Raw genomic sequence first — 25,718 nt, 5'->3', positions numbered from 1 at the left:
ACTATTGTTATTATATCGGCCTTTAAAAATCCACTAGCGGTCGACCTCTGGTCTGAATATACCTGTCTTCACCCTCTGTCTGAACTGCTTAATTTTAGCGCGTGTCTCTTTAAACCCTCCTCCTGAAAAACCCCAGTCTGCTCTGAGTGAGGCAGCGCACAAAACACTGACTGGGTTGTCTTATTTCACAGTTTAGTTCACGCTAGTTAAACTCACTGGACGCCTATAGGGACAGATTGATTCCAACACGCTTCAATAATATCCACAATAACTTATAATTATGCATCACTTACTTTTTGAGTTGGCTTGATTGAAGGTTTGGTTTGGGTTGCAGCAGGAGAATGAATGAATGAATGAATGAGTGGTGTGTGTGCAAATGTGCAGAGTGTTACGCTTGTAACGTAACAAAATAAAGAAACTCTAGTTTGATACATGCATCAATGTATTCAAAAACGTAGGCCTTATAGTTCAACATCAAAAAAGTAAAGCGAAAACTGCTTGTGAGCGGCTGAAAAACAATTTCCTCTCGGCGTCCTCATGTCACGCACCTGTCTCTGTTTCTAGATGATGACGGACGGGCGGTGATTGTGTCATTTAAAACTGCCTTGTAGTTCTTTAACAAAACCAACTAAAATGGCTCCTACAGCAGCACTCCAGATTTATATACTATAGACTGGAATTTTAATTCCTGTTTAAGTTTTGACCAATTTGTTGCTGCATTAAAAAGATTTACATTTTAATTGTAATTCCTGTTAATTTGTAAGTTGTTTTTTTTTCACTGGTGTAAAATGATTTGTCCCCTTTAAATTTACCGTACAAATGAGCTGTTCTGACGTATTGGGCTTGCATTTATATAGCTCCCTTTCTAGTCTTCCAACCACTCAATGTGCTATGTCACCCATTGACACACACATTCATACACTGATGGTAGAGGCTGCCATGCAAGGTGCCAACCTGCTTATCAGGATCTAATCTAAATACTCATTCACACACCGATGGCACAGCCTTCAGGAGCAATTTGGGGTACGGTATCTCGCTCAAGGATTATGGTATTGGAGGAGCCGGGGATCGAACCATCGGCCTACTGATTGGTGGGCGACCTGCTCTACCTCTGAACCACAGTTGCACATATTCCCAGCAAAAAAAGGAACATTGCATTACACAAGGGTAGTAATTCATTGTATCATTGTACAGGTGTTCATGTTATTGTGTCCACTCAATATTTGTGTAACTTATAATAAAGAAACAGCTTCATATGTAAGATCAGGCAGCACAGCACTGTGAAAGCACCTTAAGTTTTAAAGGCGTTTATTTTTATATGTATCTATATACATAAACATTTACAATGAACTATATGCAAGAGGTACAATCCATAATAATAATAACGCTATACTGTAGGTATGGCACATAAGAAACAGGTAGAAAAGCTGAACAGTACTTGATGAAGAAGAAATGTGTGCTGTAGAAATAATGTGGTTTGACGGGTGAAAGTAGTACAGCTGCATTCTGCCTTTAGGTAGGTTATTTAAGAGAAACTATGGATGTTAGTAACAGTAGAGAAGAGTCCAGTGTCACACTACTTCAGATGACTCTTAACGCTTGCAGTTTATAGGTAGTATGACGATGGCTTTTTTTCTGTTCCAGCCGTTTCCATTAAGTGTGATTTAATCCAGCAGTGAATATACAGCATGAAAAAAAAACATTAATAAAAATGGCACAATAGTATATTCTTATGGTACTGGACTGTAACCGAACTGTTAAAAAAAAATACTAGAAGGTATATAAGAGTAGATAAAAAGCGGTCTCTTCTGGAGACATGACAGTAATACAGTACTTTGATCATATAAAGACGAACAAGGAGTACAATTTCATTTCAGGCACATTCATCATCAATTGCAAATTGCACTGCATTCAACCGGAAGATATTGGCACTTGACGTATATTTTTTAAAACCTACAGATTCAAATGCAAAGTATCTTTGAAAGTGTTCATCCTTAGAAATACTGTTGAGTGGTTGTCATGCTGAGGGTCATTCCATAGCTTTCAATATCATAGTAAAACTCCACAAGAAATATAATGTACACACACACCGGGATGATTAACGACCTCCCACTCAGAACATCATGTAACACCATTTCTATACAAACAAATCCTATAATTCACTTCAGTGTATATCTCACAATATATATTCAGAATATCTCTCTAAATCGGTGACCAATATTTTCCATTTTTACTAGCTGCGAATACGACTATGGAGCAACTCGTGATGTTATACCCATCACAGGATGTAACTGTCTCACGTATAAAAAATGAAGGATGTGACGCTCTCCTGCAGAACCCGAAAGAGTGGTTTAATAATAATCCAGTGGAACGTCAGGTAAAAGATACCAAAATACAGCTTGGAGAACTTTTTTTGGTGAGATGGTTGTTGTAAAAAGGTGAAACAGAGGGAATTAAATGTTCTTTTGGATGACGTATTTGATGTATCCATAAAAAGTGAAGGCTCCTGTGAACTCGGTTGAATCAGCACAAAGGGGGAACCATGGAGGTTTCATTATGTTAGATCCAACAAGAGGTTTCCACTTCTCCTTTCCACACAGCGTCATCCCCCAGTTTGACCTTCCTACCACTGGATGGCAGCCTTGTCTAGGTGATTAAATTTCACATGATATTCCACAAACAGGTCAGATGTGATGAATTCTCACTGATGGTCTGAGTTGAGAAGCAGCAGGTAGCTATGTTGTCACAGACAGCAGGACGTGTTCATTGAACTGAGCAGGTGTTATAAAACGGTAGCCTCCTCCATGGCGTTGACCCATCTGAAACACAAGAAACATGAAACCCTTTAACAGTCGTTCATGGAACACTTAACCCCATGTTGGGGAAGGAAGCTAAATAACGCTCCAAAGTTGGGCTATATTTTAGTGAGGAAAAATTGGCAAGGCCATTTTCAAAGGGGTCCCTTGACCTCTGACTTCAAGATATGTAAATGAAAATGGGTTCTATGGGTACCCACAAGTCTCCCCTTTACAGACATTCCCACTTTATGACAATCACATGCAGTTTGGGTCAAAAACAATGCAGTATAAATAGGTTAGTTTCGCCTATTCTAAAAATGATGTGTTTGAATATTTCTGCATACTGGGGTCCATAAACAGTCTTGTATTTACATAAATTGTGTATCACTGTAAAGCTGAGACTCTTGTGGATCCAATGAGCCCAATTATATTCATGTGTGATGATGTTAGTCCCCACAGTAGCCATTTCACTGTAGTGAGACCATTTTATTTAATTTGACCTCACTGTATAAAATGACCTGTGGTGACCTCTAGGATAATCACAGCCTCATGACACTTTACAGCCACAAACTAGAGACCTAGAGCATTCAGAGGATGGATGGGTTTCTGAGAAGTTTCCAGAACAGAAGCGCTCGCCATCCAATCGCTGAAAAATGTAATTCTTGCAGAAATCTCCAAATGTCAAAAGTTTTTGATACCAAATCACAGCATGGCTTTTTCTCTGGAGTTCCTCAAGGTCTTGATGTCTTAAAGGGGCATTCCACTGATTTTACAAGACAGTCACTTTACTAGTCCCTGCTTTACCATGCACGGAGGGTCTCACAAAAAGATACTGCTGGTTGCATGATGGGAAATGAAGAATCCAGTGTTTGTGGAGCTTGACCTGTACCAAGGCGTACCATAGCCATACCAGGTTTAGAGGTCGGGATATCTTGACCTCTAAAGATTTATGGAAATGCAATACTAAATTGTTAAAATTGCTACACAGTATTAAAAGCACTATTAAACTAACTAATACACTTTGTTACACAAAGTTGTTCTCAGTGCTTCAATCAGATTTAGTTAATTTTATTATTTTATTTGACAGGAACAGTGCATATTAATAACATTTCTGAAAATACGCCAGAGTTAGCCAGAAACTTTCATCTGTAGTCGCCTGTAGATGACCATCAGTTTAAAAATACTATATTACCAATAAATGAGTGCACATCTTTAAAAAGGATCGTAAAACCTATTTTCTTTTTCTTGATTTTAAAATGTTATGTTTTGTGGTTTGTGCACTTCTTTTTCATGGTTTATATTTTGTCCTCTCTCTCTTTTATCTCCTTTTTTGCTTTTTTCTTCCTCCTGTCAAGTACGTTATAACTTCTACTTTGAAAACTGCTATATAAAATGATGTACTGTAAATTATAGTAAATATCAGTACCAGGCTCAAATGTATTTTTGAGCCTGGTACTGATATCAATATTTCAGCCGTTAGTAAACAAACAGTCTTGAGTGAGGTCCCAGATAGATACTGACCGGGACATTTCATAAGATATACAGGTCATATGGGAGTGAGAGGAAAGTGCACTATGGAGGCACAGAGCTGTATACACAGGAATGCAGTTCAAGCTGACCGGCTGTCTCCTAAACATACCACACAGCTCCCTGGTGGTCTAGTGGTTAGGATTCGGCGCTCTCACCGCCGCGGCCCGGGTTCGATTCCCGGTCAGAGAACTCAATTTTAATAGACACTTCAGCTCCAATACAGAAACAAAAGCCATATCTCTGGTCACATCTATATAAACAGCAGCGCTAACTACCTGCGCGCGGTGTGTGGATCGTCGGCCCTGAAGGTGTAGTACAGGGTTTTCTTGTGGTAGAGATGAAACACGTTGCTGCTTTCCTCTCCCTCCGGCCTCTCGGTCAGCTTGACGGTGAAGCCCTGCAGAGGTACACTCTCTGAAGCCACTTTATCCTGAAGGAACCATAGTGAAGACATCAAACACAGGCACACAAGTTAAAAACAACAATCGTTGCTGTCTGCAGCAGTATGCGAATAACGAGAATGTCATGCTTCAAGGAGAACAAAAGAAACAGAGAAAGAGCACAGAGAGTCCCTTCATTAGTCCCATGAAGTGTTCTGCCCAGGAGGAAAGGTTGAACAGTGGAAACGTGAGTGTTAAATAGTTCTGTCCTGCATTGGCCAGATGTGAAGAAGAAAACAGGATAGACAAAGGTTGTGAGGAAAAGCCTCTGTGATCGAGGGAGTGTACGAGTGTTTTTTGGGGCTGGTGTGGGAGACTCTGTGCCCCCTCACCTCACGGGCCGTGAAGGTGTAGAGCACCTTGTCTTTGAGGAGGAACCAGAGCCGCTTCCACTTCCTCTTGCTCTTCTTCCGGCGCTGCAGGCTGCCACTCATGGTGGATCCTTCCACAGTAAGCGACACCTGGTGAAACACATGACACATTAGAGACACATAAACTACATTAATGCAGATACACAGATAAAGGGACAAACAACTAAATTACCATCTCCAGTTTTTCTGACAGTTTCACCAATGTACATTTAAATGTGAATGTAAAAAAAAAATATGAAAATCAACTTTTATTGTCACACATTGTTTTTGTCCTCCGCACATTTAACCCATCCCTGCTCCCATTAGGAGCAGTGGGCAGCTACTACTGTATATAGCGACCGGGAGCAGTTTTAGGAGGTCGGTGCCTTGCTCATGGGTGCCCAGGATGTGAATTGGCACTTCTCCAGCTACCAGTCCACAGTCCGTACGAAACCCTCCGGTTCCCAAGCCAAGTTCCTACGGACTGAGCTACTGCCGCCCCAAAAGTCACACCTGACTGCCGAAACCCGGGATCGAACCAGGGACCTTTAGATCTTCAGTCTAACGCTCTCCCAACTGAGCTATTTCGGCCTGTTCAACAATATTGACAATAACAATAACTACGAGTGCACTCGGAGAGCGCAGACCTCCGCCGAGGCAGGTTTCATCTAGTCGCTATCATCATCCACATGTGTTTTTGTTTATGTTGAGATGAGCTGTACATCGCTGCACCCCCACCCGAAGCCGGATCATGACCCGGATCACCACCAAAATCTAATGGCTTGTTCATTGTGCCACACCCCACCCCTCCAAAAAATGTAATTCAAATCCATCACGGACTTTTGGAGTAATCCTCTAAACGGACAAACCAACAAATCAACAAATCAACAACGGTGAAAACATGACCTCCTTCCTAGGCCTCCTTGGCGGAGGTAACAAATCAAATTTGCATTACATTCCTGTTATTTTGTCCAAACCCTGAAGATATGAATGAAGGGTAGAGAGGCAGAGAGTGAACCCTACTGGAAGCCGTTTTGCATTACACACAACAGCATTTGCAGTGTATCAGGTGTCATACATGCCACACATTCCAGTACACAAGCTTGACACATGGTCACACATGGTCCCTGGTGGTCTAGTGGTTAGGATTCGGCGCTCTCACCGCCGCGGCCCGGGTTCGATTCCCGGTCAGGGAACATAACTTTACTTACTTAATAGAGGCTGTTTGATTAACGACCTCAGACATATAGTACTACAGTAGGCAATTACATGTTGAAAATGAGCACGATTTCATTCAAACAAAACACTAAAGCCAAATCGAGTCTCACCAGACCCACCTAAAGGACTATCATGACCAATATGGTTAGTGAGATTAGTGTGGGATACACTGTGCTCAAAATTGGGCTCATAAAATGTCATATTTTGAGGCTTTAAAAAGTATGTTTGAAATGAAAAAGAGGTGCAGATATAACTGTAGTCCACCTGGTTGAAAGGGGAAGTGCTCTTCCTGCTCTTCCACAAACTCGGGGGCTGCAGGCTCTGGAAGACGGCAGAGAGGGGACGGCTGGCCCGGTGAGTCCGAGGGCTGGAGTTACCGCACGCACCCGACACGCTGCCACCTACGCACACACAAACACACATACAGTTAATAACATATCAAAGAGGAAGAAACACACCAAGATCATTTTGCTAAGATTCACCTCTTTTCCTGAGCTCGGCATAGCAGTGGTTACACACTTTGGCCACTCTGTCTTTGAGGTACTTCAGTGGGTATCTGTTCCTGGAACAAGCTCGGCACACCACCTGCTCGGAGAGACACAAGACAAAGATTTACAACCAATAAATACTCTCATAGAATGATCAAAATACATTAAAGAAATTTAAGTCTATTTAAAGCATGTCACTTGCTTGGTGAAATACATTATAACTCTTTTATACAATCATTTATGGAGATTAAATGATGAACCAAGGATAATGGGTTTATTGGATGCATACAGACAGTGCTCAAGGTGGTCCGGTATTCACCACATTTTGAGTGAGAACGAGGCTGCTGTAATTTATCGGTCCAATGTTCACGTCCTTTTTGTAAAATAATTAGTGCACTGTTTCTGAATCTGCTGTTTTGATTTACAGATGATGAATTTACAGGGGAAACATTTCCATATGAATTTAAGGTAATACTTCCTTTTACAGGTCCACAAATTTCATAGTTATTAGGTGATAATTAGCAAGTAACCTATTTGAAATTTCTTTGGAATTACTGCCAAATGACCCCAATATTTACCTCAAAATTGATCGAAATTACTTTATTATAAATATGAATTAATAATTATATTCCGCTATTTCCCCACTAGCTGGTAATTTATTTAATACATTTCCAGGAATACAAAGTTAATTGATGCTTTATTTCCATGTCTGCTGGTAAATAGATGATAATTAGCAAACAACTTCTTTGAAATTTCTTAAAAAACTCCCTGAATCATTACATTAGCTACCAGGTTACATTTGTGTAGACAATAAGTCACACAATGGTGAGATTTGTGCCTGAAAAAATTCAAATAGGTTACTTGCTAATTATCACCTAATTACTATGAAATTTGCAGACCTGTAAAATTAAGTGTTACCAGATTTAATGTTTAAACGAAGGCTGTGATAAGTGTAAATAATAAAATAAATATTCAGTTATATAAAGTTTTGTCTTTAAACTTTTTGGTCGTTTTCCATAGTAATAATAACGGTCCAAAATTATGTGAAATTGCATAATTTTAAGTGAAAACCCTTCAAATTTTCCTGGGGCAGGACCCACAAACCCAATATCTCCTAGTAAGCTATATTTTATTCACTGTAGAAATTCAGAATGTGAAACAAAACTGTAGTAAAAAACTGATCACAAATAAGTCAAAGTAGTTTTTGCAGTTCTGTGTATCTGACCTTGCCGCAGGCGTTGCAGTGATGTCGTCTCAGCGTAAGGCTGAAGTCAGAGGTGCAGTTCATGCACATCATCGCATGAGAAACTGGCACCAGTACAGGAGCAGCCTCGCCCAGCGCCATCCACAACTTCTCACGGGCCTGTGGGCACATACAATGTATTAGATGAGGTGAGAATGATGTTGAGATTTTATAAGCTGATGTCACTGTATGTAAAATGTAGAACCATTCTCTGGTTATGTCAAACCCTACACTAAGAATCTTGGCATTTTATTTTGAATTTGATAAACTAATAAATGCTGTTTTTAAGTCATCTTTTTAGCTTCTAAGAGTTTTATGGAAGGTCAAGGACAAGTTCTCTTTTGGAGATTTTGAGACAATAATCCATGCTTTTATTTCTTCTCGCCTGGATTATTGCAACGCATGATATCTCGGAGTCAGTCAGACAACTATGACATGCCTGCAGCTGATGCAAAATACGGCCGCACGTTGTAGTTGACTACAATAGTTTGCTTTTCGCTTTGAAAGCTTTGAACGGGCTAACTCCAGTGTATCTCAGTGACCTTTTACATCCCCACTGTCCTCCTAGAACACTGAGCGATAAACTGCTGCTTTCCATCCCAGATAGTCGTTCGAGGTGTAAAGGTGAAATTGTGGAATTGCCTCCATCTATATGATAGATCAGCTCCCACCATCGAATGTTTCAAATCCAGGCTGAAAACCCAAGTATTTTCTCTGGCTTTCAATGTGTGTTAGATATGTCAATATGTGTCTTTGTCATTGTGTCATTTGTCAATTTCTGCCTTTTTCCTTTTTACTGTGTAAAGCACTTTGGTCAACCACGGGTTGTTTTTAAACTGTGCTATATAAATAAAAAGACTTGACTTGACTAAAACAAATCAAATTACTCTAATACTCCCAGTTAAAGGAATATAACAGATTTTTGCAATTATAAAATAGCTTTAGCTTCATCAAACAGTATTTCTTTACTTATCTTACCTCACTGCAGGGTCCACCAAACGTACAGAGTCCTGCTGCATGGTCCGCTATGGCTCGACTCAATGTGTGGAACCAGTCCTCCCGCTCTCCAACTGAACTGAAGACAGAAACAGACAAACAATCACACCTGATACTTCTGAAAGAGATAACATCTATTGAACTACAGGAGTCTAACAGGAGAGGTATGGGCATTTCAGTCATAAACAACATTAATTTCAAGGTTTTGGCGGTCAGATGCTCACCTGGCTGAGAGTGTAATAGTGATGTCAGACACCTCAATCTTAAGACAGTTCAGCACGTTGTCTAGGAGTGGTTTGCTCACCTGTGTGAGGGGCAAAAACACATCACAGTTGAGCCAAAAAAACATAGATGAAGTTGAGCTGAGTGTTACACCGAAATCTGTAACGACAGTCGTCAGAAAAGGTGACCTTATGTGTTGCTAGCTCTCTGCAGTCACAGATTTCCATGGTCACAGATTTTGGTGTAACACTGAGATTGTCAGAGATGTGAAAATGTACTGTACCTTCATCCCAGACAGAGATAGTGTGTTCTTAAGCCTGTATTTTCCATCCTGCTGAGGGTAGGTGTACAGCATTATATCGTTCATCTGATAAAGAAGAAGAATATTATGTTAGATTTTACTTGGTTATAAAAATGAGACTTCAATTCCCAGCTATTCAGGATGTAATAACCCATAATTACCACAAGGTGGTGGTGTTACCTTGAGAGGAAATACAATTTTAGTACACACCTCTTTGTTTATTCTTTCTTTATTGAAAGCAACTTTCTGGGTTCCTTATAGATCATGTTTCCTTTCGCAGCGTTCACACACGTCTGCGCAACAAAATTCCCATGTATGCACACGACAAAATAAGGCATTAAAAGTGTTTATTTGCTTGTCTGACCAAACAAAAGTATTGTGATCCCCTGAACACACTGAGAAGTCCATTGTGTTATGAGAGGCATTTCATTCCTTCCCAGACAAAAGAGGTGACATCATTGGTCACACCTAATGTGTGCTCTAAACATCCGCTGGGGCCGTAAAGGCAGCATCCAGGAATTCTCCACCCAACTCTGGGCTCCAGGCCTCCCCCCCAGCACTCCCAGCATACGCTGAGAACCAGGACTGGGTGGAACCGGCCACCTTCACCACAACAACAACACAAACAGCCGCAGCTAACGGGTTCGCTGGCTTGACTGGCTGGAGACAAAACAGAGCGTGATAGCCAAAGCCCGAGCCCTGCCCGCGACCTCTGGGCTGCAGCCACCGCAGCAGTTCGTCTGCTCCACCCTGCGCCGCTCATTCACTCATAGATTCCTTCCACAGAAACCCAACCGAGTGCCAAGTTAACAGACTTCACAAACGACTTTCCCAGATGAGACACAACATGTACCTACTTGACCCCTGGGCACCTAAGACATTTAGGCCCAATTCCAATCTGGCCCCGACATCCTCCCACTCCGCAGTGGAGTGAACTCTGTTTGTAGTCACACTCACAGCTCAATGAAGCACCCTTCTTTAACGCGTAGGGTATCAATACAGCGGCCACAAATACTTTACTGATCCCCGGGGGGCAATTGAGTTACGTTTTGCTCCCAATCTAGAATAGAAATTAAGGCTGTCAAAGTTAACGCAATAATAATGTGTCAACGCAAAATTGTTTTAACGCATTAACATTAAAACAATCGATCTTTTGGAGGTTGTAGCAGGCTCCGTTTTAAAGTTTAGAGTGATGATACCTGCATCATATGAAACTAGAAAACCGTAGGAATCCATTGGTACCAACCATGTCATACTACTTTGTTGAGAAGGAGGCTAAATAACGCTATAAACTTGTGCTAAATTTTGGCAAGGAAAAACTGTCATGGCCATTTTCACAGTTTGTCCCTTGACCTCTAAACTCAAGATATTTGAATGAAAATGGGTTAAATGCAGTACCTGTGAGGGTTCCTGGACAATATGTGTCATTGTTTTCTGTTGTTAATTGATTTCCAATAATAAATATATACATTACCTTTGCATAAAGCAAGCATATTTGCCCACTCCCATGTTGATAAGAGTATTAAATACTTCACAAATCTCCCTTTTAGGTACATTTTGAACAGACAAAAAATGCGCGAATAATTTGCGATTAACCGATTGACAGCTGTTATAGAATATATACTGTATATATGAATAAAAAAATAGAGAAATCATAAGAAAATATAAATAAGAAATATGTATAACAGCAGTGCTAATAATAATTCTGAAAATAGGATCCATCATTAACTGTGTAAAAATGCAAGAATAGTATAAATAAATAAGAATGTTAGTTTAAATATACTGTATGAATAAATGCAGTAATAATGCCGGAGTAAACCTGATTATTGCACAGCTTAATATTGCATAAAATTATTGTATTGTTAAGTCAGTATTGCACATTTGAAGAGACAATAAAGTATCTAATAAATAACTCCCCACTAATTGGTTTGGGATGGCATTAAATATGGCGGACCCTCGACGCAAACGCGCAAACTGAGTGGAAGTGGGTAGGGAGAGGGTGTACGGGCCGGATTGGAATTGGGCCTTAGTTTTTCAACATCTCATCCATTAACCCTTCACCTCATTCACCTGCCTCTTTCACTCATACCTCTCTTCCTCCATCTCCATCCTCCTTATAATCCCTTAACCTCGCTTCTCTTTCTTCTTTGAGCCCAAGCTTGTGACATGGCTACAGCTTCTCTCCGTCGTTGAGGTGAGTGATGGCTTTCATCTTCACTGTTGTCTGGATCCTCTTTCCTAAAGAGCCCATAAATAACAGCTGACCCACTGAAACCGTCAACTTCAAGGGAGCGAATGGCTATATAACCCTAATAGCCTACAAGTATCAACCACCATCTCCTTTCAGCTATCGCTCAACTGCAATCCTGTTTATAGAGACTTGGAGAATGATAGAAAAGAGAAAAAAGATATATAAATCCATATCTTCTAGGGCTGTCAATCGGTTAAAATATTTAATCGCGATTAATCGCATGATTGTCCGTATTTAATCGTGTTTAATCGCAAATTAATCACACTGACAGCTGTTGTTGCCTGTTGGGCTTGAGTTTGCCATGTTATGATTTGAGCATATTTGTTATGCTAAATGCAGTACCTGTGAGGGTTTCTGGACAATATTTGTCATTGTTTTGTGTTGTTAATTGATTTCCAATAATAAATATATACATACATTTGCATAAAGCAGCATATTTGCCCACTCCCATGTTGATAAGAGTATTAAATACTTGACAAATCTCCCTTTAAGGTACATTTTGAACAGATGAAAACTGTGAGATTAATTTGCGATTAATCACGATTAAATATGGACAGTCATGCAATTAATTGCAATTAAATATTTTATTCAATTAACAACACAAAACAATGACAAATATTGTCCAGAAACCCTCACAGGGTTCATTTAGCATGAAAAATATGCTCAAATCACAACATGGCAAACTGCAGCCCAACAGGCTAAAACAGCTGTCAGTGTGTCAGAGTGCTGACTTGACTATGACTTGCCCCAATGTGATTATCATAAAGTGGGCATGTCTGTAAAGGGGAGACTCGTGGGTACCCATGAACCCATTTACATTCACATATCTTGAGGTCAGAGGTCAAGGGACCTCTTCAAAAATAGCTATGCCAGTTTTTCCTCACTCAAATTTAGCTTAAGTTTAGAGCATTATTTAACCTCCTTTGCAACAATCTGGTATGACATGGTTGGTACCAATAGATTTCTTAGGTTTTTCTAGTTTCACATGATGCCAGCGTCGTCACTCTAGCTCTGCTACGATGTAAAAATCAAAAGATGTGTTAATACGTTAAAGAAATTTGTAGCATTAAAACAAATTTTCGCTTGCTTTGACGGCCCTAAAACCTTCACGTCATTTTAATCAACTCCTACGGATATGTAGCTCAAGCATAATTCAGAACATGAGACAGCACTGATTGCACATGGAACAATAGAGTGGGCTTCTCTATTTCACATTATGTGTTTGTGTAGCACCACCACCCCCTCCTCCGTCTCCTCCTCCTCCCTGCATTCTACAGGGTGTCTGGCCTTCACTTTGCTGTCAGTCCCCTCCCAATACACAGGAAGCCAGCATCCAGTGACCCACACCAAACATCCTGTAAGGAAGTGGAGCCCTGGAAAACAAGTCCTGAGAGGAGAGGAGAGGAGAAGAGCGGAGAGGGAGGCCCTCTCTGGATGGGTGTGGTGCCAAGTGGAGGTCTTACAGCCTTGACCTCGTGCCCCCTCCCCTCCCAACCTCACCTACCTCGCATACCGACCTCCACCCAGCATTACACCCTTATTTTCACAGACCACGCCAGCTTTGTTTTCGCCATTGCCGCAACAATAAGGCTGCAGGTGTTTTCTTCAGTAGTGCACCAGATCCAATCACTGATATGTAACACTGATGTAACAACTATTTACTATTACAAATTCATGGTGTACATCCAAATATTGTTCAAACACAGAACTTTTGCTGCCTTCAAATTAAACCCGTGAGCTTGTGTTTACAACATGGGAAGTCGTGTACACGTTATGCTTGGTGTTCAAGTCTTGAGAAATCCGCTGCTGAATAACGGTAATTTTAACGTTACTGTCGGAGTCCAGAAACCACAGAAGCTAACAATTTGGCAAGCTGGCAAGTGGTTCATTACAAGGTTGTGAATACCACAAGAGGAGGGCGTTCATATGGACTCTTCTCATGAAAACGGTAAACATGACCCCATTTGAAGGCACCTCTCCAGCTACCAGTTCACAGTCTATACTTGGTCCGTGCGGGGACGTGAACCAACAACCCTCCGGTTCCCAAGCCAAGTCCCCACGGACTAAGCTACTGCCGCCCAATATATGTCTTATTTATTGATAGATCATAATCATAGACTTTTGTAGATGTCTCAGTCGTTCTGTGTTATGTTGTGTCTATATTATGTTTACTGTGCTGTACCATAAATTGCCCTGTTGGGGACATTAAAGTTTTCTTCTTCTTAAATTAAAGTCTAAGTCGGCTGTTGGCTGTAGTTTCTTTTTAAACAGACAGATAGGAGAGTGGTATCTCATCTAACTCTAGGAGAGCCAATAAGCATATTTTCCGAAAATGTCAAACTATTACTTTGAAACTATGGAAGGGTAAAAAAGGGTATTTAAAGGCTTAAACACTAACAAATACAGTCTAATAATGTGTCTAAATGTTAAGAGTGATAGGCCTATGGAAAGAAGATAGACATATTACCAGAAACAGGTGTCGGGGCTGCCTGCTTTTCCTCGAGACCTTCATGAGTGTGCCCTCTTTGACAAACATCTGCCAAAAGAAACAAGAGAAAAAGCATATGAAAGTTGCAAATTGCTGCATATGTCAACTAAGTTTTAGACCCCAAGAAGGCCTCCAAATACTGTTCTTCAGATGTCATAACAGAACAAATGTGTAACTGTAGTTTTGAGAGTGAGACAGTGGTGGTGCTCACCCTTCCGGGCTTCAGGAGGTCCCTCTTGCCTTTAACGCTGTACTCTATGTGGACCAGACGCAGCAGGTTCTCCTGAGGGAGCAGAGAGAGCAGAGATGGAGGGAGATTAACCAGTGATGGACGGAAGAGGAGACTGTCCCTGTTCGTGAATGAAAGGAAGGGAGGGAGGCAGAAAGGGATGTGATACTGAAAACTGAATAGGAGGGGGTAAGCAGAGATAGAGAGAGCCTGTGTTTCCACTGTCTGTCAGCCTGTGCATGTGTGTCGGTGCATGTGCTTAGAAGAGGAAAAAAAAGGCGAGTGTGATAAACAGGAGACGAGCCAAAGGGAGGCACAGGGGGATCTTGACAGTGAGAGGCGAGGAGCCCAGCGAGGGGGAGACGGTTTGTAAATTGTCTCCATGAGCTGCTCATGTTTGAGGGAGAGCGTAAGTCATGTCCACCCTCACACTGCTCCCTTTGTAATGATACACCTGGGACTTTCTGATGACATCATCTTTCCTCGCCCCTTGCGTTAATCAACAAGCTGCGGAGGCCGGCCGCCAAAGAGGCATATAGACCTCTCCTTCACTCCAGCGTGTCATTTATAGAGAAGAGGGATTCATACACAGGAAGACCTCAGCTGTCTAACGTCTTCACGCTCCATCTCCAGCCGAAAATTGCTCTTTCATTGCCAAGCGGAATATAAAGAGGTGTCTCAATAATGGCACGCTGGGCTGTGAATATATCAAACTCAACAGGGAGCTAAACAGTCTGAATGTTGTGAAACACATGAAGTGTATCCAGAGTGAACTCACCCCCTGTTTCAGATTGTCATTGGCCTGATCTGCCACCTCGGACACGATCACCAAGGCAGCTGCAACACAAACAGAGCAAAGAAAGAAAGAGGGAGATTTATGTGCAACCCAATTCAATAAAGACACACTCAGTGACTGTGACTCAACAAATAGGGCCTGATACATGTCGAGCAGCTGCAGTGTGCATGCATGTGTGTCAGTATGTCTTTTACTACTGAAAGAAACATCACTATTTATGGTTCTGGTTATGAGTATCTGGTTATATTCTGCAGGTTTTACCTTGCGTGTCCTCGTATTCTTTAGAATCAGGAGAAAGGTTGTTCAGGTAATCTGGAGAAGACAGAAAAAAAAATAGTCAAAACGTGAAAATATTATTTAAATACAATATAACGCTTACTAATGGTGACAATAATGGTGACAATTTTTTAACTGTCTGTAAAAGTACAGCTAATCCACGACATAATGCTAATAGCCTACTCTTCTCTAGCATTTGTGTATTTAAAAGTGAGATTATGTAGCTTTCAAAAGAAGAAATAACACATTATTATATTACAATGAAAATTTGAATTCATGAGCAATAAAACACACCCTTGCTCTAAAAAAAACTCAGCGGTTTAACTGCTACAGCCTTACTTGTTTTGGTACATGAACAGTAGATAACGGTGGCTATTGTTAATGTTCACAGAGCTGCATCTCTTATAGCCTTCAGTAGGGAAATCCATAGTTGCATAGTTTAAAAAAGGCTGAGCTGCCTATTTTCTTATTAGTGTGATATTTTGTAGGTATTTAAAAAAACTTAAGAGGCCGTGAAGGATTAGAAAAAACAACAATGCATTAGTAGAGTAGGCCAGTCCCAAACCATTAGAGTCTTGTAAACAATTAAACAACTTTAAAATCAACCATAAAAGACACTGGGAGCCGGTGCAGGTTAGCTAAAACTGGGCTGATGTTCTCTCTCTCTCTCTCTCTCTTGTTCTGGTTAAAAGCAGCAGCAAAGCTCTGAATTAATAATAATATGGCTGACTCTTCTCTACATGTGCTACATTAACTTTCAGCAGTTACTATTATCCCATAATTACTACTATAGGCCTCAATGGCCACTATTGAGCAAAAAACGACATGGGCTTGCTTTAAAGATTACTGTGTACGTGCTTGTGTTTGTGTGTTACCTGTGAGTAGCATTCGATATTGAAGCACTCTCACTATAACCTGCAGCAGCTGGTGTTTCAGTGGGACTTCAGCTTCCTCTGGGCTTTTTGTCTGCACACACACAAAGAAAGCGAGGTAAATATACAGATAGCACAGCTTTACATGGCTTATAAATAGAGCTGCAATAATAAATCGATTAGTTGTCAACTATTAAATTAATCGGCAACTCTTTTGATAATCGATTTATCGGTTTGAGTAATTTTTAAAGGTCCCATATAGTGCTTATTTTCAGATTCATACTTGTATTTTGTTTCCCCTAGAACACGTTTACATGCTGCAATGCTAAAAAAAAAATTAGTTTTCCTCGTACTTTCTACCTGAATATACCTGTATTTACCCTCCGTCTGAAACGCTCCGTTTTAGTGCATTTCAACGGAATTGCAACGGAATTGCGTTGCTAGGCAACAGTCTGGGTCCATGTTTACTTCCTGTCAGCTGATGTCATTGACATACACTGCAACAGGAAATAAACTGGGGTACATTTAGAATGTTTACGTTTAAAAACGTGCAATGGTCTAAATATTGTATATTTGTGACATCACAAATGGACAGAAATCCTAACGGCTTGTTTCAAACGCATAATTTCTGAATACGGGCTGTGTGTGTTTCTCCGTATATTGAGCGTTTTGATAGTTTAACAGTATTTATATATCACTTAAACCTGCTTTATACTATAACAGACATGCCAATCTCACTTTTTACAATATGGGACCTTTAACTTCACATATTTTATCCTATATGACAATTATTGTTCAGTTATTGAATCGTTTAACCAATACACCACTGATATTTGATCATTTCTGCTGAATAAAATTATAGCAAAATAAAAATCTTGCTCAATGTGGATGTCCCATCAAAGGAACCCAGAAACCCACAGCTCTATGAAGGTATAACCTCTATAACACGATGCTGCGAGTCAAGGTCACAAGTGACTATGGGGACGCTATCGGACCGGCTGACCTTCACGCATCTCTCCAGCACACAAAAAACCCTGAACAACTCCCATTCTTCTTCTCGGAGAAGTCATTTGCAGGTGAAAGGGGACAGAAATTGGCACAATCAAAGAGAGCTTTAGAAAATCAATCAGGATCTAATTGTCTCTGACAGGTATTTATGCCCTGAGCGGTAGAGGAGCAGCGGGGGACTGAGTGTGCACACACACACACACACACACACACACACACACACACACACACACACACACACACAGTCTTTTCTAATCCAATGAAGTCCTATCCTTCATTAGAGAGGCACAGATAGCACCCTGCGGGAAACAGCATCTTCATCTTATTTACACTGCACACACACAAGAACCCCACGCAGACACACACATCTCACATTCATGAACACATGCAATATATTATTGATGATGCGCCCCTCCACACACAAGCAGACACACACAAGCAGACACACACAAGCAGACACACACACAAGCAGACACACACACAGAGGCCTTGGGCTGGCGATGAGATAACAGTGATTTGGCCTGTAAAGGGGAGGGATGGGATGTGAGTTAAACACACCACTCTTTGTCTTCATTATCGCAATCTGGAGTGCAGGAAAACAGAGAGCTGATGCCTCTTTTAATGAGCAAAGGCCTTCACAAAAACTCACTTCCTCCTTTTGTTACTATTTCTTTTTCTTAGGGCTGTCAAAGTTAACGCGTTAACGCAAATTAGTTTTAATGCAATCAATGTTCTGGAGGTTGTAGCGGGCTCAGTTTTAAAGCTAGAGTGAAGATACTGGTATCATATGAAACTAGAAAACCTAAGGAATCCATTGGTACCAACCGTGTCGTGCTTGTCGAGCTTGTCGTGAAGGAGGCTAAATAACGCTCCAAACGTACGCTAAATTATGGTGAGGAAAAACTGTCATGACCATTTTCAAAGGGGTCCCTTGACCTCTGACCTCAAGATATGTGAATGAAAATGGGTTCTATGGGTACCCACGAGTCTCCCCTTTACAGACATGCCCTCTTTCTGCTGTAGTTTTGGGTAAATCATAGTCAAGTCAGCACACTGACACACTGACAGCTGTTGTTGCCTGTTGGGCTGCAGTTTGCCATGTTATGATTTGAGCATATTTTTTATGCTAAATGCAGTACCTGTGAGGGTTTCTGGACAATATTTGTCGTTGTTTTGTGTTATTAATTTATTTCCAATAATAAATATATATATAGTTGCATAAAGGAAGCATAATTGTCCACTCCCATGTTGATGAGAGTATTAAATACTTGACGAATCTCCCTTTAAGATAAATTTCGAACAGACAAAAAATGTGCGATTTAATTGCGATTAATCACAATTAAATATTTGAATCGATTGACAGCCCTACTTTTTCTGTCTCATCATCCTTTTCTCCTTTGACTTCAGTCCTCAGCAACAACCTCTTATTTGAGTTTCTCTCCCTCCTCTCTTTTCCTCCCGTTCACTGCACGATGCATCGAGTACAATAATAACCAGCTCTCCATTATTACCGTATTGGCTTCAGAACATCCTCTCTCCTCAAGTGTCGCTAGTAAATTGTCATCCAATTGACACTTGTTCAGAGGAAGTGGCTTTCCAGAGATGGTAATTAGCGTGTGGTTTGTTTGGGTGAGCGAGCCAAATGATGGAGGAGGAGGAGGAGGAGGAAGAGGAGAGAAGAGGGAGTGTGTGATGCCTCGTGCTGGGAGATAAACACATACACACACACGTGCACGGACAAACAAACACACCTTTCAGACTCTGTCACGGCCAGCTGATTTGTTTCCTGCACACACGCACACACATACACACCCACAACTGATCTAATTGGGGAGTTGTAAAGGAGACTGCTTCTCTAATTAGCTTCTGTCTGCCTCATTGCCCAGCTGCCTTTACAAGGAATTCACTCCATTGCTCTCTCCCTCTATCGCTCTCCGTCCACCTGCTGCACAGCCGCCTCCTCCTCTCCTCCTGGGCTTCTTGCACAAGAGAAAACACACACACAGGCCGTGGCGTGAATATAAATCCAGGCTGGTAAGAGATTTTTTTTTAATAAAACTAGTTTCACAAAATCCACACAATTTGTGTGTGGACATGCCCCTGCAAAACGATCAGACACCGATACAACGAGTCACACATAGAGGACACACGTACTGCACTGTGTCGGCCAATGTTTCTGGATGGTGTGGTAAACAAGCGATTGGTTGTGGAGAGGAGGCTTTAAGGCCTGTAAGGGTCTAGCTGTGATCTGATCAGGGTCTGTGGCTACTTCATCACTGTCATCACCACATCCACAATGAAATTACTACCACTTATACTGCCGGCTTGTAGCAGCGGAGGAGCAGGAGGGTGGAGAAGAAAGAGACGTGTTGAGGGAGGTTAAGGTTTAAGGCGAAACACCCAGTGAACAAAACATCCTTTTTCATGCACTTGTCAATTTTGAGATTTTGGACTGTTTTGCTTCCATAACATGTCTTCTTTTAGATTAGTGGAAAGAAAACATGCAACATTTCAATTTTACTACATTTTGTCTATTTGCGTCTGTAGATTTCTCCTAATATGTGTATATTAAAAGGAGCAGTATGTAGCATCTGGCGGCATCTAGCGATGAGGTTGCAACCAACTGAAGCCTCTCCCGTGTGCCAAGCGAATAGGAGAGCTATGGTGGCCGCTACGAAAACGCGAATGGCCCTCTCTAGAGCCAGTTGTTGTAGAGCAGCGTAGGTCATTTGGAACATGCAGAGCCACTGCGTAGAGTGTGTGTGTATGAGGGAAGTGAGTGGTGAAGCAAGAGAGAGAGAGCGGCGGCGGCGACCGGAGCGAGTAACGTTATCGACTCTGGCTCAAGCCATTCTTGGCTACTGTAGAAACATAGCGCTGCAACATGGCAAACTCTGTGGAGAGGACCCGTTCCCTATAGATATAAACGGCTCATTCTAAGGTAACAAAAACATGATTCTTATTTTCAGGTGATTATACACTAAAGAAAACATACTAATTAATATAATATTCCATTTCTGCCAATAAATCCCCCTAAATATTACACACTAGTCCTTTCCTTTTTCCCCAATTTCCCCCCCGGGGATCAATAAAGTATTTAGGATTCTGATTCTGATTAAACATACATCTTCAGAAAAATTGAAATAGAAAAAATAATTGTTTTAATGTAAGTAATCAAATGGGGAAGTTTCATGGTGATATCTATTAGTTTTATTTTTGTTAACCCTATTCGCCACTGAGTCACTAAGTCTTGAAAAAAAGGAAGAGAATAAAATGGCAGGGATTGATGAAGAAGATTTTTTTAAATCCACAAAAATAGCTGCAAGCAGTGAATAAAAACATTCCCCCACTCCTATGAAGTATAATGACATGTGAAGCATCACACAGCCAACAGATAAATGACCATCGTCTCTCTCAGTAGTACGTATCGGGCATCTCGTGACCCGTACGATGCTCCTTGCTCTCCCTCGGCCCTCCTTCTCCCTCATTACAGCGGGGTCACACACACCTTGCAATTCCCAAGACAGTGCTCCGATTCAACGCAGCATCCATCACACAAACACACTCACAATGCCCTGGTGTGGGAGGGCGGGGAGGACACAAACCTCAGCTATATATGCAATATGGGAAACATAAATACAATATGCAGTGTATATATACAGTGGCAGGTGTGGTGAATCTGCCAGTGGACTGATAAAAAAGTTATTGAATATGCCTCTGGGTGTTAACTTTAGAAGTGTGAGATGAATCACAGTCTTTAAATGGACACAAATGAGGAGTAGGACAAAAAAACACATAGCCCGATTTTTAAAGAGAGGTGCAGGGATGAGTCCTAAAACCTGGAAATGAGTTCCCTCGTCTGGAAGTCAACGGGTTTTTTAAATATGTTTTTAGATGCCTGAAATAAAGTCTCTGGTTAACACAAGCTTAAGAGATTTTAACATTTTGTCCTACGATATAAAATACGTCAGTAAAATCTTGAATTTTGAAGCCTTTATGTGTCTTTAAATGTGGTGGTTACTAACAAGTGGCTAAATGAGACTACTAAACATCATCATGCCGACTCGTCCGCCTTTGCAGCCTCGTTGTGTATTCGCGTTCATGCGACCGTGGTGTAGTTCGTTTATAGCCTAACGTCAGCTTTTTATTTCTGGCAAATGCATTTACGCTTCAAAATTCATAAAAGTGGTGTTCATTTGTGGAGATTATCTTACTGAACAAAACATATACAGTAAGTATCATAAACGTTTGTTTGCCCAACGCATTCTCATCCTTACTCGCTTTGTCAGACCCCTCGACGTCACTCTTTTCGGTCGCAGTAAACACAGGTTTAGGAAAAAACAACATGGTTGGGCTTAAAACTACTACGTTTGTACAGTGAAAATGACACTGAACGCTGTGAACACAGGACATGAACGAACAGGTGATTGTAATGTGACGCACGGGACACAAACAGAGATCTCCTGGATGAAAGCCTTGTGTTTGTTGGACCCATCCATCTCCCCTACCGCCTGCCCGGTGTGTGTCTTTTCGTTCTTAAAGCTACGTCACCACACTCCCCCGTTATTGACTATATTGACGTTGATGGGTTTACATTGTAGTTAATAGAAAACCCGGAGCGTCTCATACCAACGCTAAAGGGTGCCGTGTGCGTAGGTATCTAACGCCGACGGCCGTCACAAAGCATTGGTATTTGACGCCCTGGGAATGAGAACATACTTACAACGAGTTTATTTACTGCAATAACCCAAAACCCAATGGCAAAATCCCATTGGCTTTTTGTCGAGGGAACCAGGGCAATTCTAACTTCCTGGTTGGTCTACTAAAATACGTCATCCCTGCAGCACTCTATTCAACCTTTCTGCAGAGAAAAGATCAACTTGTGTCCTTAGATAAGATGATATCCTTTCATACATGTATCCTTTGCAAATCAATCATTTTATGGCAACTCCAGATAGCAATTAGTGGTTTATGATGTGAGAAAAGGGACTAACTTCATGAGGCTAAAACGAACAATCAAGGTTATCAAGGGCTACATTATTAGCCGACTTAGACCAGGTGTGTGTGAGATACTAAAGGTCATTGTGATGGTCTCTTCATCTCTCACGTCCACTCCCTCATATTTACATTAGCTTCACTAAAGCCTGGCAGAGCCAAAGTTTTGCTGAGAAGGGGCAGCTGCTTCTGAATATTCATGAGCGGAGACAGTTGGTGCCTTGTCCGTTCGCTTATCTTATCAAACCTGAAACGCCTGGAACCATTGTGTCAGCCGCTCACGGTGAATCAGACTACAGCATGGAACTGGTAATGCGTACATTATGAGGGAAAGGTGCATGGCTTTGTGAAACACAGAAGTTTAACATAAACAGAAGCCTGGGAAAGGCTTTACTTTGGTCTGTTCTCTTACTCAGGGTGACCTGTGTGCTGCTATACACGGCGGGTTTAAACTCTGTAAATTGGGAATCAATTCTATAGATCAGGACACCGCCGCATGGAAATGAGAAATCTATTGCTGTATCTCAGTGGTCTTATCTATAGGCTCCCTTAATATCCTGTCTTTTAGTTAACTAGAATTACCACCTTGTGGTTGTATACATCCGCCAACCAGTCAAGTTACAGTTTACATCCATGTCCGTCAGAAATTTCATCACTTGCTAATTTTATCCTGTTAGACATTTGTGTGAAATTGTCATAATTAACATATGAATTATGAAGTTATGGCCAAAAACGTATTTTGTAAGGTGACCTTGTCCTTTGACCACCAAATTATAATCAGTTCATTCTTGAGTCTAATGCCAGGCACACACTACACGAGAATTAAGCTGCCAGCAAATCCCTGATTTTTTTGATGGTTCTAGAGATTATCTTTCCAGATATTCCTGTGGTGTGATGTGTGTTAAGAGTGATTTCTACATCCCCGATCTGCTCGGAAGTCCATCCTGGCCGCAAGGGTTTCAAATCGCAAATATTAAACATGTTCAATATTTACAATCAGATGTGTGGGGAACCCCGAGGACAGCGAATGACATCGACACGTGGGAAAGAACGATAGCCAGTTTGGAACCAAGCTGAATGAAGAAGGAAGGACAAAAACTGCCATCATGGCGGTCGCGGCTAATGCATGAGCTAATGCAAAACGTGAAGCATAAAGTAGTAGTAAGATGGACCTCAGAAATCGAGAAGCAACTTTTTCCTTTGTGTATTTTCAGTACAAAGTAGCGTAAAAACTAACATCGCTGTTGTCCGCCATATTTGTTTAGACTAAAGTTTTGTTTGATCGCGACATATTTTGCGAGATTTCCGTTTTTTTTGAGTCGGGAGTCTTGTTGTTCATGAACGGAATCTGTTACTGTGTGTTGTTTTGACTTTTTTTGGCCAAATCGTTGCTCACCACACACTATAGGAACAAAACTGTTAAATTTAACATTACATGTTGTTATGTGTGAGGTCTCTCACATTTTCTAAATCTGTTAAGATTTACTTTAAGCGTGGGCCAGCCTTAAGTGGACGTTTGTGTCAAATTTGAAGAAAGGCATTCAAGCCTCAAGGCATTCCTGAGATATCGCGTTCACAAGAGTGGGGCAGACGTGAAGTCACAGCTACCTTGACCTTTGACCACCAAAATCTGATCAGTTCATCCTTGAATCCAGGTGGATGTTTGTTTCAAATTTCCTCAAGGCATTCCTGAGATATCCCATTCACGAGAATGGTCTGTACGTATGTATGTACATACATACAGACGGACAAGGCTGTCGTCTGCCCAGAGGCATAAAAATAGTTACCAGCTTGGACTATACCCATTCTTTTTCAACATGAGGATAAAGTGTTGCTTACGTGAACCAGACACACGATCTGTGGACGACTGCGACGGCTTAAGAATGAGCTTTTTTTTTTATGAATTTTGATCCCGTCACCCAAATCCCACTTTCCTGCTCTCCAGGGAGTAAAAAGGATGAAGAGATCCATGCTGGACAAAGACTGAGTATTTGGTGTTGAGTGGGTATAAAATATGCGAACATGACAGTGGAAAGGTCAGTCCCGTGAAGAGGAGCGGGATAGAGGGGGGTTTAAGAAAGGCCATTATCTCCCCGCGGAAGCTGGGTGACAAAATCTAAGTCGAGAGCCGCAGAGTGAGCGCCAGGGGAAATACCAGGTTCGATCTCTGCTCCCTGGAAACACACACAAGGCTTCACTTTCCCTCCACAAACAGAAACTGAACCCGAGATTTGAATACGTGACTGTCAAAACACTTCTCACAGTTCTCCTAACACAAAAAAATGGGAGTAGACACAAAGGTTGGCAGAAGACACAATCAAGAGCTGCCTTTGTTCAGTGTTTTACCTCAAATTTCTTGACGACGTTGGCAAAGGCGTGGTTGTCCCTGCAGCTCTCCTCCAGTAAGGACATGCTGCGATCATACTCTGAGATGAAAGTGTCAAACACCCCAAAGTCCTCCCGACGTGACAGGATGACATCTACCACCCTTTGGCTCTCCTCCCTACGCAGAAAGGAACATCAGAGATTAAGTATCTTTAGTTATTTCATGCACAGTAAATGTTTGTGACTTAAATCAATGTAAAAATCCAAAGTATATGATGTGCAGTCCAAGAATCTATAATTTATTTTTTTGTTCCCTCAACCTGCCTACTTCTCCCCCAGTTACTGATTTCCATAATGATGTTTGACAACCTTCAACAAACAGATGTAAACATTTTTTGCTTTTAGTTGAAAGTTGCGCGAGTTAGAGAGTTTACAAAAATGCTACATTAATTGTGACTGCACTACATTATGGTCTCTTTGGGGATTATCATCTTAAAATGTTGAGTCTAGAAAGAAGTTATTGCTGAGAGTCTCGTACTAAAGCACTGCCATTGATGTTTCGGTTTAAAGGAATAGTTTGACATTTGGGAAAATGCGCTTATTTGCTTTCTTGCCGAGAGTTGGCTGAGAAGATCGATACCTCTCATATCTGTCCATTTATTAGATACAATCAGCAGCCGCCAGAGAAGCTGCTAGGACTTGGCCAGAGCCAGACTAGGTATTTCCCTCTGCTTCCAGTCTTTATGCTAAACTAAGCTAGCCAGGACATGAGAGTGGAATATAATTTTTGGTCTAACTCTGCAAGAAAGCAAATAAGCATATTTCCCAAAATATAAAACTATCCCTTAGACTTTAAAACTTAAAATCAGCACAGAGTTAAAGGAACAGTGTG

The 25,718-nt window shown here is 41.2% G+C and overlaps 1 protein-coding gene and 3 non-coding genes across 5 annotated transcripts in view; 2 read left to right on the top strand and 2 right to left on the bottom strand.

Annotated features, from left to right (window-relative positions):
* Positions 1 to 1,291: 1,291 nt before the first annotated feature.
* The window catches only part of fgd5a (FYVE, RhoGEF and PH domain containing 5a), a 47,043-nt gene continuing 22,616 nt past the window's right edge, over positions 1,292 to 25,718 (bottom strand). Inside the window, exons 7-21 of one of the 2 annotated variants that reach the window (XM_037778320.1) lie at positions 24,848 to 25,004; positions 16,502 to 16,592; positions 15,612 to 15,662; positions 15,333 to 15,391; positions 14,537 to 14,608; positions 14,305 to 14,373; positions 9,569 to 9,652; positions 9,288 to 9,367; positions 9,046 to 9,142; positions 8,050 to 8,187; positions 6,819 to 6,921; positions 6,601 to 6,737; positions 5,101 to 5,229; positions 4,604 to 4,758; positions 1,292 to 2,819 (exon numbers count right to left, since the gene is read on the bottom strand). In XM_037778320.1, the coding sequence (XP_037634248.1) occupies positions 2,783 to 2,819; positions 4,604 to 4,758; positions 5,101 to 5,229; positions 6,601 to 6,737; positions 6,819 to 6,921; positions 8,050 to 8,187; positions 9,046 to 9,142; positions 9,288 to 9,367; positions 9,569 to 9,652; positions 14,305 to 14,373; positions 14,537 to 14,608; positions 15,333 to 15,391; positions 15,612 to 15,662; positions 16,502 to 16,592; positions 24,848 to 25,004 (1,459 nt within the window). In that variant the 3' untranslated portion in view covers positions 1,292 to 2,782. The remainder of the gene's footprint in view (positions 2,820 to 4,603; positions 4,759 to 5,100; positions 5,230 to 6,600; positions 6,738 to 6,818; positions 6,922 to 8,049; positions 8,188 to 9,045; positions 9,143 to 9,287; positions 9,368 to 9,568; positions 9,653 to 14,304; positions 14,374 to 14,536; positions 14,609 to 15,332; positions 15,392 to 15,611; positions 15,663 to 16,501; positions 16,593 to 24,847; positions 25,005 to 25,718) is intronic. The other variant, XM_037778329.1, reaches the window with a different exon arrangement.
* trnae-cuc lies at positions 4,446 to 4,517 on the top strand. Its single transcript has one exon. It is a non-coding gene; the product is annotated as a tRNA-Glu (tRNA).
* On the bottom strand, positions 5,637 to 5,709 carry trnaf-gaa. Its single transcript has one exon. It is a non-coding gene; the product is annotated as a tRNA-Phe (tRNA).
* Positions 6,243 to 6,314, top strand: trnae-cuc. The gene has a single exon. It is a non-coding gene; the product is annotated as a tRNA-Glu (tRNA).

Source organism: Sebastes umbrosus, chromosome 1, assembly GCF_015220745.1.
Source record: "Sebastes umbrosus isolate fSebUmb1 chromosome 1, fSebUmb1.pri, whole genome shotgun sequence".
Classification (NCBI taxonomy): domain Eukaryota; kingdom Metazoa; phylum Chordata; class Actinopteri; order Perciformes; family Sebastidae; genus Sebastes; species Sebastes umbrosus.
The sequence above is the reverse complement of the archived record's forward strand: the minus strand, read 5'-3'. Positions and strand labels throughout refer to the sequence as shown.